Source organism: Erithacus rubecula (genome assembly GCF_903797595.1).
Source record: "Erithacus rubecula genome assembly, chromosome: 6".
NCBI lineage: Eukaryota > Metazoa > Chordata > Aves > Passeriformes > Muscicapidae > Erithacus > Erithacus rubecula.
This window is the reverse complement of record NC_136688.1, coordinates 50,441,506-50,455,592: the sequence shown is the minus strand read 5'-3', so window position 1 is coordinate 50,455,592 and position 14,087 is coordinate 50,441,506. Positions and strand designations below refer to the sequence as shown.

At 50.0% G+C, this 14,087-nt stretch overlaps 2 protein-coding genes and 1 long non-coding RNA gene across 4 annotated transcripts in view; 1 reads left to right on the top strand and 2 right to left on the bottom strand.

The window, feature by feature from the left end:
* The window catches only part of LOC306803719, a 34,013-nt gene extending 32,168 nt beyond the window's left edge, over window positions 1–1,845 (bottom strand). For both annotated transcript variants that reach the window (XR_013774672.1, XR_013774673.1), the window contains exon 1: window positions 83–1,845. This is a non-coding gene — a long non-coding RNA (uncharacterized lncRNA). The remainder of the gene's footprint in view (window positions 1–82) is intronic.
* RCOR1 (REST corepressor 1) overlaps window positions 1–11,444 on the bottom strand; it is a 136,480-nt gene extending 125,036 nt beyond the window's left edge. Inside the window, exon 1 of the mRNA XM_079309498.1 lies at window positions 11,205–11,444. Within this exon, the coding sequence (XP_079165624.1) occupies window positions 11,205–11,214 (10 nt within the window). The 5' untranslated portion in view covers window positions 11,215–11,444. The remainder of the gene's footprint in view (window positions 1–11,204) is intronic.
* A 679-nt stretch (window positions 11,445–12,123) lies between these two features.
* ANKRD9 (ankyrin repeat domain 9) lies at window positions 12,124–13,879 on the top strand. The gene has a single exon (XM_079309500.1). The coding sequence runs from the start codon at window positions 12,691–12,693 to the stop codon at window positions 13,564–13,566; it is 876 nt and encodes a 291-aa protein (XP_079165626.1). The 5' UTR covers window positions 12,124–12,690; the 3' UTR covers window positions 13,567–13,879.
* Window positions 13,880–14,087: the final 208 nt, after the last annotated feature.

The following is a 14,087-nucleotide window of genomic DNA, read 5'->3' as shown; positions in this document are numbered from 1 at the left end:
TGGGAAACTCCCCAAATTGAATCCCACAAAGGGAAAGTAGTGCCAAAAACTGTGAATTCCATCACAACATTAACAATCCCACCTGCTTTTGCTGAAGTCTGTAGAATTTTCTCTGGATTTTAGCAGCACAAGATACTTTTTTTTTCTTCTTCTTCTTCCGTTTTTTTTTTAAAACAGGAAAAATCCTCATGGATAAATGAGCTCCAGCTGATGGGGCACCTGCAGTAGCTGTCACTGTGCTGCAGGGGGGAACCTTTGGCTGCTGATGCACTCGTGGCTGCTGCAAGTTGGAACAGGAACCGCAAGTCAACTTCGGCCGAAACGCCTGCAGGAAGAGCCCTGGGGATTTGTATCGTGGTACCAATTTTATTACTGCTTCTGGGTTTTTTTCCTAGCTTTAAACAGTTTAGGGAAAAGAGTCCTAAAGATTAAAATAATTTTTTAAAAGAAAGAATCTGATATTTGGGGTAAGAGCCAAAATTGTTCCTTCAGATCACACAATTTTTGTGCCTGACCAACGCCACTGGAAATACCCAAATGGAAAACCTGAATCTGCCTCACAGACAGAGTCAGGCTGTCAGGGCAGAGGGCAAGCCCAGCAGAAAATGTAAAATTCTGGCTTCTAATGAAGTGCAGCAAACCAGAGGGAACCCAAAAGGGTTATGTAACAGTGGCACAGCCCTCTCACAGCAGCCAGGTGTGTGTCCCTGTCCAGGGTGCACTAAGCTCTCGCTGAGCTCTGAACTGAGCCCCAGCAGCTCCCATGGGAGTTAAGCCCAGTGTTAAGGCAGCCCCAGGCTGCTGCTGGAGTGGCCGTGGGCAGCCTTAGGACACGCACAGCTCCCGGGATGAGGAGCTGAGCAGGACAGTGCGACACTGAGCATCGATTTGTTGATGGAGATCTCAGGGGAAACTGCTGAGCCGAGAAAAACAAATTGACAGCAACTCCATCCTCAGCAGCCAAACACACTTGGGTTTTGGCTTGGATTTATCAGGTGCCTGACTGAGCTTGTGCTAGGCTTGAGCACAAGCCAGCCGTGTTTACCAGGCAGGAAGGAGCACTGTGCCTGTGCCAGCCCAGAGCCTGTGGACAGAGCAGGAGCCATGGGACCTGCAGCTCTGGCTCAGCCCTGCATGCTGGCAGCATCCACCCCTCGTGATACAGCTTTTAGGTAAATAATTAAGTTTGGATTTTTAATTTTTTTTTTAATGAGACAAGAATAATTCTCTCAACTAAAATGTCCAGTATGCTGTTTAAAATTTAATTTGAACACTTCCCACTACTTTTTGAGTATTTATCCGTCTCTCTGAGATTTTTTTGAAAAACAATTTTCCACTTTAGACCCTACAAACATTTTCCTATAAGGATCTCTGTGAGGAAGGGGCTGGCTGATCATTTGCAAGAGTGTTGATCCCTGGGGCCATTTCCAGCACTGCTGGGTAATGCTCCCAGACACTTGGCAATAATTCACCCCCAAGCTGTGTGTGCCCTCAGTCACACTGGATTTTCAAGAACCATGTCAGTGTGGAGCCACATACCAGGCACACAATGCCCTGCCTGGGGAAGTGTGAGCAGAGAAAGTGTGAGCACACACCTATGGGCAGGTTACAAGTGGAAATAAAGGTTAGAAAAGTGCAGAAGCCAGGCAGCAGTTAAACATAGATGAGCAGATACCTCTTTTTTTTCAAGGATTGAGGGGAATTGCTTGACTTTAGTTTGCAGCAACAACCACACTTCAGATCTCCATTGCACTGCCAATGCAAGCATCCTCAGAGGAACCAGGAAAACCTCTGCATATAAGGAAGAAGATATCTCAAGACAGATTTAAAAAAATCTCAGAACAAACCCACCTCAACTACAACACTTTAAACAGAAGCCAAGTTGATGATTGAAAGACTGGCCTGCTCCAGAAGCACATTTTCCTGCTCTCTGTATGACAAGCAAAGGGTGGTTTCAGTTTAGCTGAGCTGCTGTACAGTAAAACTCACTGGTGAATGAGCTACTTTAAAATCAACAGAACTTTGTCCTCTTGGTGGCTCAGTTTCTCTGGTGTCTCCAAGATGTTTGTTTATAAGTGAGAAATGACTAACTGGCCTGTGCAGAAACTGTGGCAGTTGAAGTTCCAGCTTTGGGAAGTTGTCCATGGTGTCAGGCAGATGGGACTGAGGAAGCCCTGTGAGAGCAGAGGCTGAAGGCAGCAGAGGGAATGCAGCTCCATCCTCATCACTGCATATGACCCAAGGAGTTCAGCTTTTGACATCTGCTTCAGTCCCCTGGAGCCCTGAGAGAAAATCTAAATGTCACATCCCACTACTCTGACCTCACCTCACCTTTCCCCCCACCACCATCCTTACACTTCTGCTTAAAAAATCCTGCCCTCAAACACATTTAAGTCTCTCAGAGAACAAACCAAGCAGCAGAGAACCAGTCCTTCTTCCCTAGATAACAAAACACTTGAAGTGGCAGCACCAAGGAGGCTCCCCTTGCCTTTACATCTGCACATGCTGTCAACTCTGAAACCTAATGATGGTGCTAACACAGCAGCTACCTTGGCCTGCTTCCAGGGAGCATTGCAGCAGCTGCCAATGCAGTGGGCTTGTGCCACCAGCCCATACTCCTTCCACAGAGCCCAGCCCCTCAGAGGGAGCATCCAGCTTCCTGCACATGTTTGCCATGACACAGCCACTGCTGCATGTCACAGACTGAAAAGTCTCCTCTGACACAAGGCAAACTACAACCCACACTACACAATCTTGTATTACTTACCAAGAACAGCACAGACACTGGGAATAACACATCAGCACGCTCTGGAAGACCATGGATGCCAGCAGTAACTTAAGCAAGCTGCTTTTACTCTATACAAGCAAGCAAAGACCTTGAACTTTTATCAGGCACTTATCACCAAGACAACCAAGAAAGGTGCTTGAACCCTAGCCAAAATGTTTTTCTTTCTGCTTCACACAATACATGAATTGCAAGAGCAGGCTATCTCCAGAAGCATTTGTGCCTCAGAGATGGCAGCCAGGTTTCCAGGGTAAAATCAAATGAATTTTTATGTCTCTTGTGGGCTTAACCAAAATACAAGTCTAAGGAATCTCAAATGCTGACATAATTTAATAAACCCAGCCCCACAGTATTACCTCTCCTAAGCATAGGCCTTACTCCAAGGCTTACCTCCCTTTATCACACTGGTATATTATCCCAGACTCTCTTAATTAAGCTGAAACACCTGGCTGTAAATCAGGACACAGACACTTTTTATTCTGCCATCATCAGTTTGGGGGCAGGAGAACAGGGCTAGAGGCTGACAGCAACAAAGCAGAGATGTGAAGAGGTGAGCCTGAGTAATTTTGTCTGTCTTCTACAAAGCTTCTTAGCTTGACTGGAATTCCCATTCACATTGTTGGGTTCTTCAGCAGGTGCTGCTGTACCCAGCTCTGGGTGAGCTCCTGAACAGCAGCACTCCCAAGGGCCACAGAACAGCCCCACTGGTGACAGACCATGTTGGCAAGTATGGGGTACATAGATGGGATGGGTGGCAGAATGGGCTCTGCCCACAGTGCTGCAAAACCATCTGAAGGAGCCCAGGACCTTTGTCCAAGTGTGCTTCACACCTTTCTGCAGTAAAAAACCCTGCCATCTGCTCCAAACACTGTTCACCTCAACAGTGGCTGCTCCACTGTGGGCAGCCCTGCCATGGAGATAGAAGGCAATGGTGAGCCCAGCCAGCCTGTCCTGGTGTCCAAGCAGGGCTACAGGAGAGCTCCAGGGAGCAGAGCCAAAGGGGAGGAGATCACTGGGGCCCCTGCATGGCCTAGGTGGTGGCAGGGAGCAAGCTGACCTTTGTGCAGTGCTTAGCAGCTGAGTTCAGTTGTTTTTCAGCTTCACTATTTACATGTGGCTAGTTTCTGTCACATATCTAATCTCCCAATTACTTTACATAATCTTTTTGGACCTTTTTTTATTTCTGTTTTCTGGGGTGGAGGCATCACAAAACTCTTGCAACACTTTGGAAACATCAATCCTCCCATTTCCCTAAATTACATGTGGAGGAGTAGAGGAAAATCCTGGCAAGGGAAGTTTGACCCTAATGTCCCAGCCACTTAATAAGCCATGAGTAGACATATATAATGTCCCTATATAATGGACAAATCTGATGAGGCAGCTACAACAATTTCTATGCAAAAGCAGTGCTTCCAAATGGAGAATGCATAAAATTATGCTAGTGCTGAATCCATCAGGTAAAAGGCATTGCTATCCTGATTTTAAGCACATTTGTATTTACAAAATTATTTACCACCTTTACATAGGGGATAGCTACTGACGTAGAGAAAGAAAAAGCAAATGGAAAGACCCTCCTATGAACTCACTATGGTTTAACCTCCTGATTGTACTTGGATTTGAAAATTAAATTAGAAAGTAATTACAGAGAAACCAGAAATATTGCAGAGGCCTCATCACCAGGCCCGGGAGGTTTTCTTGGCAGCAGAGCAGCTGCATGCAGCACTAGAAGATTTCTGACCACTTTTTTACAAAGCAAAAGACAGACTCTTTCTAAACACCACTCTGTAGCAAAAAAAAAAGGCTTTGACTGATAATCCAATCTTTTCTTCAGAAGAACAGGGCGGGATTCCCGTGGGGCTGCTGGCGGCAGAGCTGCAGAGGCTGCGCTCACCGCTGGAGTTAACTGCTGCAGCCACTTCCCACCAAAGGAACACGGCAGAGCTGCCCTCCTTCCTCTGCCCTGTTTGTTATTTCAACAGACCCAGCAGCAGCCAAGAGCAGAGAGAGCGAACAAATGGGAATAAAAATAAGTCCTCTAAGACACGCAAAGCATTAGCCAGTTCTTTTTTAAATCTTTCTGCTTGGCCATATATCTATTGTGTTTTAGAGCTGAAATAGCAGAGGGGGTTCTTACATTAAAGCCAGATCAAATACAACTTTTGGGTGAGCTTTATACTGAATGTACCAGCCTCTAAACAAAAGTGAGGGGGCTGCTTTGCTTTATCTTAGACAGGAATTTGTCCTACAATGAGCTACAAGGTCAGAACAGTTCCATGCTGAACAGCAGGGTCTGAACAGCCACACATGCCACCAAAATTAAATACACACTAATCACAGGTGAACTCAAATAATTTAGGCCTAATGGTTGGATAGGTAATTTCTGAGTCACAGAGCCCTACTCACATGTCAGATACAAATACCTTGGGGGAAAAAAAAGGATGGTTAGGGTAATGCTCCCCATGGCAACCCAAGCATCTACATAGTGAAGCTGCTGCAGAAAGAGGATATCTCTGCTTTGCTCCAAGGAGGCTCCATCCCCACAAACCTCATCTAGAGAAGGGGATCTACACAACCCTGACAAGTACAGCCTGCCCCAGAAACCAGGAGCCTGTGAACATACCACTAACACTATGTACCTACACATCCCTCAGCTTTATGCAAAGCCATTTCGGCACTCCCAGCAGCATTGCTTGGAATTAGGGTGCTGCTGCATCAGCAGTCCTGGGCCCTGAAGCCTGAACCACAGGTTTCATTCAGGCCAATTATAGCACATTATAAACAGAGGATCCTGCTTGTTTTGGAACTGGCACATAGCGAGTGGCAGGTCCTGCTTCCACAAATAGCCTGGGAGCTGGTGAGGACAGGCTCCCATCCACCAGACTTTAACCAGGGGTTAAAATGACACCAACAGGGAATAAGGAGATGGCCCCAGCCTGACCAGAAACTGGAATGAATAAGTCTGGGTACTGATCCCCTATGGGGCCAGGCTCTGCTTTAGGAAAACCTTTTTCCTACTTACCTACAGGAAAACTGAGTTTTCATCCTGAACCATCCTTGAATGTTTTAAGTAGCAAAATTTAATAATCACAGTTCTACTTTTATAGACAAACAGATGATTTTTGAATGATGTTAAGGCATGTTCATGATATATAATACAAAAGGCAAGCAATTCATTGGTTCTTAGGGAGCCAGGGCAACAAATTCACATTGAATTCAATCAGGAACCTGCTCAGAGCAATTCCCACTGGGGAAGCCATCCTATTCTCATTACAAAACACTGCATATTTTTTCTAAGTTTTGAATATTATTGATTTTTTTTTTAGGTGGGGAGAGAAATGCCAAGTGTGATGTCAGCAGGCAGCAGTACCTGGCACAATTGCTCTTTCCCAAAGCAGAGCACTGAATGCCAACTGAAGCATGGCTGGACATTGCACAATAAGAGACAACCTATGCTGTGCATATTTGGGGCAATGGAGGCAAGGGTTTTACCCCTTATGCCCTTGGGAGTTGCCCTGCCAAGGCCAGGTTGCTATGTCATTATGATAAGGGTAATCCTGTTAGGCAAACACAACAAACAAATAGTCACTCCTGACTGCAGACCTTGTCTAGGCAGATCTAAGCCTGTGTTAAAAATGTGCTGAGTATGCAGTCCTCTGACATAGCATACCAGGGGCTGAGAGAGGGATACGTGGGGGCTTCTGTGCCTCAGAACCCCATGCAGGCACTCTCTGAGGCTCAGGCTAATTCCTGGAAGTGTCTAAAAATTGCAACAGAATAAGTTCCCTCTCTTTCCCCTTCACTTCTTGTGTAGAAGAGGACAGATGACTCTTATGTCAGCCTGTTTTGCTTCTATATTTATGTCCTGCCTCAGGCTCACAATGTTCAGCTCAGATGCAATCCAGTCTGGTCATATTAATACATCTGGGAAAATATTTTTAACAACCAACATCAAGCTGAAGGCTGAAATCGTCTGCAGGAACCCAGAGGTCTCTGACCCTTCTTGACCACTTGCTTATGAAACAGGAAGGCTCCCCAAAAGGTACTCAGTAGACTTCTAAGGGCCAAGCACACTGTTCAGCTTCCCTCTGTAATATGCTGGGTGAAACTTAATCTCTGCTGCAGCTCTAGGAATTTCCCTAAGTTTCCACAAGGCTGAACGAGGCTCTTTTATTGCAGGTGCCAAAATCAAGGCTTAATGACAAGTGGGCTATGAACCCAGCCAAGGTGAAGAGAACACTGATGACAGCCTGTGAGCATCCCTGAGGGTTTGCAAAACAGCTGGAGCTGAAGGAGCTCATCACCTTGCTGGCCACCTCACTCTTTCAGACCCTTTATCCTGGAACGAGAAAAAAAAAAAAGTTTCAAAGCCTTAAAAATTGGGTAATCCCACTGGTGGGCAACATCAACAAATCCGTGACACCAGCTGAGCCATTTATTCAGCCTCTCATCAGCTGGGTCTGATATCTGACAGCAGTCAACCCTCACATTATTTACTTTCTTCAGAGACACTGGAGAGATTTCCTTTGCAAAACAAAATGTATCAGAGCTTCACTTGGTCTTTCAAGAATCAAAAATGGGTAAAGTTGGAAGGAACCACTGGAGGTCATCTAGTCCAACTTCCCTGCCCAAGCAGAGTCCTCAGGAACACATTATTGTGGATTGTTTCCAGGCAGCTCTTTAATATCTTCAGGGAAGGAGACTCCTCAAGGTCTTTGGGCAACCTATTCCACCAAGAACCATTTTGAATGCAGATTTCCAGAATTTGCTCAGCAACAGGCAGGAAACAAGAATAACAAGAGGTTTGCTCACTTTGTTGCTTCTAAAGCAGATTTTTTGCTGATGTCATGGATCAGGATGGAGCTGACCCTATAACACAGCAGAGAAAGCAGAGCTGCCAAGGTTATGGGTTGCTCTGGCTCAGTGTGATTCACACAAAGACAAGCAAGCAGAGACTGATTGTAATGCAAATGAAGACTGAGGAGGAGTAAGAGGTGGATACTGCGAAAGACAGTGCAATGGTGAGTAGTGAGGACAGGGCAAGGTTCCAGGCCACTACTTCTCCCCTGGACAGAGTGATGTTGTCTGATGATTCCAGCAAGGGAGCCAGGAGCATTGCCCCAACCCAGATCACTGCTGACTCTCTAATCAGCTTGTTTCTCTTGTCTTGTTTCTCAAATGAAAATATTTTTGCACTTCCCAGGAAAACTTCTGTATCTTTTCCAAACTGATTTGATATTCTGAAATGAAAGGACATCCTCTTGCTAAAATGCTCCCCTAAAAAATGGAGAAGGGTAAAGAGACACACAAAAGACATGTAAATGACCCAGGTGTTATAGACCCAGGTGGGTATAGGAAGGAGGTGCTCCCATCTCTGCATCTGATGTGCAACAGTTATCCCTGGTGAATAGCCCTCACACACCATAATGCAGGAAGATGAGCACTCCTCCTTATTAGGCAGCCCCAGGCAGATTACCTTACTGCCTTCCCATCCCTGGTGCTGCAGGCAGCCAAGGGTCCTGAGATGAAACAAAGGACAAGCTTATAAGAGGAACCAGCAGCAGCAGAAATGAAACCAAAAGGTTTCTGAGAAAATGTTTGTGTAAGGCTTCCACGAGGTGTCAGCAACAGCTATTATTCACCAGAGCTGAACAGAGTGCCTGGGGCTGCCATCCACCTCCTCACATGGCAAGTCCTCACCAAGGGAGAGCAAATCCTGTCTAGTGACTGCCAGCAGCTCTGCCAACGTGTCTTTGCACAGAATGACCAGGTCCTGACCCCTGTCTAACACAGCAGAGCAGAGGTTCCCCACGCAGATCCCAGACACCAAGGACCAGAACAATATTCTTGCATATTATCCCCAACCTAAAGAACTCACCAGCTGAAATAGGATGGTTGAAGCAGCATTACTGTATCCCATGTGCAGATGGGATGCTGGTGGCACAGAGAGATTAAACTGAAGATGTACCTGTGGTGAGGGGGGGACATACAGTGTGTGTATTCCAGCCCAGCACCCCTATCCCAAAACCCCTGACTCTCCTCGTTCCTTATTTCACTCTGAAGATGTGCAGCTTTACCTAAACAGGACACTAGGAAATTCTCTCTGACTTGATGAAGATTCCAGAGGCTAAAAGTGAAGAGGCAGCTGTGCTGCTCCAGCCCACCAGGGATCTGAAGCTGTTGTCCAAACTCTTGCTGGCCTTTGATCCTGAGCCTGCCTTTTTCCAGGGGAGACTAGTAAGTGTTCAGAGTCAAACCCATGCACAAATTCTTTGCAAGGACTGGAGTAAACCCTGTATTCTTCAGCTCTATGCCTGAATGAGGGATTTGCCCATCTTCAATCACATACTCAAACCCAGCACTAAACCATGTTCAGTGTACTCCCTGATAGAGCCTGTTTCTATTTTGCATTTAATTACACACAGTCACATCCATTAGGGTAAAATTATCCTGCCCTCAATTTAATGAAAGCCTTAGGAAACAAATGACGTCTGCCACAAGAAATGGCAGAGATTTTCCCTTTGTCTGATTACGTAGTTGGGGTTTCCGTAGTATTAAGAAGGTTTTAGTTGGTCACTGGCTGGAGAAACTGAAGGATCAAGGTCTCAGAGGAGGGTGAAGATGAAAATAGCTCTGAGAAAATACGTCACGTCACTTGGATATGGCTGCACCGACAGAGTAATCTCTGTCATGTGCCAAGGAACCTGTGATAAGCCCTCTCATAGTCGGATTGGTAATAAGATCAGTTACTTAATTCAGAGTGATTAAAACCAGGCTGGACTGCAAACAAACAAATCATGTTCATGGGTCTGTGCAAAAAAATACATATATCAGAAAAGTAAAACTTTTCTGAGCTGTCCTGTTACATCACTAGTGCTGAGCACTGTACCCTACAAACAATTTTGGGGTCCAAATGTAATCCAGTGCAGCCCACAGACAGGCTGCCTTTACTACAGGCAGGCTCCCACTTCACATGTATGTGACAAATACAATTTGCAAAGGGTTACCCACCAGCTGCGAAGCAGAAAGGACTTGGCACGCTCTGGCCTATTTTCAAGCCAGTGCTGGAGCCCAAAGCACACTATGGTTGTAACTATTCCCACCACCTCCACAGGAGAGTTTGGCCTGTGAATAACAATCCCACTTCTACACCAAAGACATTAATTTCCTACAAAAAAAGCCAGTTTGGCTTTGCAACTGTGCTAATGCCTTGCCTTTGGGCTCTGACACCACTTGGCTTGCCCAGGCATATGTGCAGAATGAATAGAAAGGGCAAGCTGACATCACCACACTGGATATCCAAATCCATGGTAGTGTCCTAGCAACAGCTAGAATAGGATTCGGGATTCTCATCAGGGCATCCCCCAGAGAAGGCAGCACACAGAGATGTGGTGGGTACCACTGCTACCAGCAGTGGGCAGCAAGGCATGGGCAGACACAAGGGAAGGGCTGTAGAAGCAGCAAAATTTCTTTTGGTCCTGCACTTTGATATACACATATCCCATGGCTGAAGTGATAGGACACGACTTACAGGTCAGTGCCCTGGTGGTAGCAGGGAGTGGTGAGCGGCTGCCTTTAATGGGTTTTCACCTGGAACGGAAACAAGCAGTGAAAGAGGATTTTCTGTGCCGTGGCTGACACGCACGACGCCAGGAGCGGCGCTGGATCCGCGGGGATCCTCCGATGACGAATTGTGCTGACAAACGCTGGACGTAATTATCTCTGGAAAAGCAGATCAGTGGGTGTTATCCTTCTTTTATTATCTTTCCTCAGATGTGGTCAGCAAGAGTTTTTAAGTGTGACAGTGGCATGCACTATCCTGCCCAGTTCCCCCACCTGCCTGCAGCCCCTCACACGGATCCCCAGGGTTTGTTGTGAGCATCACGTGGCAGGGAAGAAGCTACAAAGCAAACCAAGCACAGTTTAGGCATTGTTTGCCTGACTGAATGGTGGTTCAGAAGAGGCACGACAAAGGGGATGGCTGTTCCTCACCAGCTCTGTACTCATCAGGGTCATCAGGACAGTTGGTAGCATAATGTGGCTTCCTGCCTCCCTGAGCAGCTTCAGAGAGAGGGCTGCAGAGAAGCAGAGCATTTCAGCCCCTGTCTGGTGAGCCCCCTCAGTGTGCACGAGTGTCTTCCACTCCAGCAGCAAACAGTAGCAGCACTCTAAGGACAGAAAAATCAGAGCTGTGGCCTGTAAACTTACCAGCAACTGGCACTGCCCACCTGCAGATGCCAGAGGGTCTGATCTTCCTGATTGACAGGACAATGGCTGCAAGAGAGGGAGACACCAAACACAAACGAAGAGGCAAATGGTCTCAGGGGATCAAGGATGGAGAAGATCCTAGTATTTGCTATCAGTAAGAAGGCCTTACGAGAGAACAGATCCCAGTAATGCTTTCCCAGTGTGTGACTCTTACCTGTATACATGCATTTTAGGGCCAAGGGACTGCAAGTGCCCAAGGGGTGCTGGGCCCACTCCACGCCATGTCCATCTCCTCACTCTCTGTAGCCCAAAGCTGACAGGTGCCTGTCAGAGGAAACGGCTGCAGGCAAATGTCACTGTCTGGAGACACCCGAGATCCACAAGTTTAGAACAAGCACGAGTGCGCACACGTGCTCTGGCCGAAGGGCAGCGCCAGGCCCCAGCCCGAGGGGGCGGGCAGGGGGCGGGCAGGGGGCGGGCAGGGGGCAAGCCAAGGTCCGGCATAGGCCGGGCTGGGCCCAGCCGGGGCGGGCGCGGGCGTGTGACAGCGCCTGCCCCGCACCCGTGTACCCGGGCACTGCCGCCTGCGCCTCCCGCGCCCCCAGGCCGGCTGTCCCACAGCCCCTGGGCACGGGCCCGCTGTGGCCCAGAGCCGTGTGCCCTTGGCCCTGGTGTGCCCCGGATCCCCCAGACTCTGTGCCCTCTGCTCTCTGTACCCCTTAGCCCAGGACCCCATACCCTCAGGACACCATACCTTTAGGACCCCATATCCCTGGGACCTTATTCCCCGAGGAACCCCGACCCCTACACCCCCGGGACCCCACATCCCTGTGACCTCCTGCTCACGGAAGCCCCGATCCCCACGCCCCCGTGCCCCCCCGGCCCCCGCCCGCGGCATTCCCGCCCCGCCCCCGCGGGACTCCGAGCCCTCAGCCAAGTTTCTTGGAACTTTGCCTCCCGTGACGCACGCGCCGGCGCCGGGCCCCGTCCTCCCCGCGCAGCCAATGGGCGGCCGGGGCGCCGGGGCGGCGGCCAATCGGCGCTGGCCGGACAGTTCCCCGGTCCTGACCGACCTTCACCGCCCGGGCGGGGGGGGGGGCGATAAAAGGGCCCCGCGGCGGCGCGCGGCGCTCCCGCCTCCCGCCTCTCCACTGCGGCGGACACGGCACGGGCGGCACCGCGGGACCGGCGCGGAGGTGAGCGCCGGGAGCGGGGGAAGGGAGGCAGGCAGGCCGGCTGGTCGTTCTCCTGTACCGGGTTCCTGTGCACCAGAGATACGGGCGTCCTGTGCACTGGCGGGAGGCCGTTCCTCTGTACCGGGTCTCCGTGCACGGGAATAAGAGTGTCCAGTGCACCGCGGGGAGGCCGTTTTCGCGTACCGGGTTCCTGTGCGCCAGGGACACGGGCGTCCTGTGCGCTGAGGAGAGGCCGTTTCCTTGTACTGGCTCTCCGTGTACCGGGGACAGAGACGTCCCGTGCAGCGGGAGCAGGGACGGAGAGAGGGAGGGAGGGATGGCGATCCCGTGCTCCGGGGTACGGGGGTCTCCTGCACCGGGGTATCACGCCGGCGGGGAGGCGGGCGGGCCAAGCCGGCGAAGCCCGGAAGCAGCCCGGGGAGCTCCGGCACTGACCGCCCGTCCGCTCCCGCAGGTCCGGGCCGATGGTGGCAGGCAGCCCGCGGCGGAGCCCGGCCGCACGCCATGCCCTGGAGCGTCCGCTGGGTCGGCGGCTGCGGCGCCCAGTCCCAGAAGCAGTGCAAGAAATCCTCCTTCGCCTTCTACCAGGCGGTGAGGGATCTGCTGCCCGTCTGGTTCCTGGAGGACATGCGGACCATGGAAGCCTTCCACTGGGAGGATGGGGGCAAGGTGAGCGTGTACTCGCCCTCGGAGGCGCTGCTGTACGCGCTGGTGCACGACCACCAGCCCTACGCCCGGCACCTGCTCACTAAGTTCCCGCAGAGCGCCCTGGCCGTGCCCAGTCAAAGCTTCAGCTGCTGCCAGTCCGCCCCGCACCTGGCCATGGCCGTCCGCTACAACCGCGTCCGGGTGCTCTTCCGGATCCTCAAGGCCATCCAAGCCTTGCCCCCGAGTGACAGAGCGGCGCACCTGGACCGCCAGGGCTGCAGCCGCGTGGAGGGCGGCAAGACAGCCTTGCACCTGGCCTGCGAACTGGTGCGGCCCGAGTGCCTGCTGCTGCTGCTGGGGCACGGCGCGTCCCCCTGCCTGCAGGACAGCGCCGGCAACACCCCCCTGGACACCCTGCTGCAGCAGATCTGCCACTTGCCCGCAGCCAACATGCGTGCCAAGCTCCTCTGCCTCGACTGCCTCTTCTTCTTCGTGCCTCAGGACCTCAAGTTTGCAATGAAACAGCAACTGTTGGACAACCGGCAGCAGTGGCAGGACCTCCTGGGGGAGAACAGGTTCCGGTGCCTGGTGGGCTTAGTGCCTCCATCGCTGTTTGTCAGAGCCATGCGTGTCTTGATCAGGACCATTGCACCTGAGCACTTCCCAGAGGCTCTGGATAATCTGCCTCTGCCTCATTTTCTAAAGCCTTTGGACTTGAAACTGGAGAGCTAGAGGGATGGTAGGAGAGCCTCCCGCTCACCTGACAGAAATAGACTTGTGCTAAAAATGTATCAATATACAAAGCTGCTAATGCAGTGGCCAAGTATCTGTTTTACTGAGAACAGTATTTTTTAAAAGAATTGTATCCAGCACTTTACAATATATTTTATTTAAAAATCCATGTGGTGAGGTGAGAGTAATGCTGCATTTTATAGAGATGTTCTATGGCATGTACAAATGAGGGTATGGGGAAGAACATATTTGTAAATACATCCAAATAAAACCGTGGCAGATGTGATCAAAATATAAATCAAGCAACCAAAAACCCTGGAGTGGCATGTGCCTTGGAAAAGCTTGTGCAGGGTGGGGGAGTATCTTTTTGTTAGGATTTCCCTGTTACATAAGCTTTGCCGTCCTGGAACAGGATGACTCCTTTTTTTACAGCTCTCCTAATACATCTTGGCAGAGATGCAGGGTTTTTTTAAAGGCACAGATGAAAACTTCCTTGTACACAAGACCAAAGAGAATCCAGA

Excerpts from the sequence above, each read along its gene's own strand:
- ANKRD9 (XM_079309500.1), top strand. The coding sequence starts at position 12,691 with ATGCCCTGGAGCGTCCGCTGGGTCGGCGGCTGCGGCGCCCAGTCCCAG.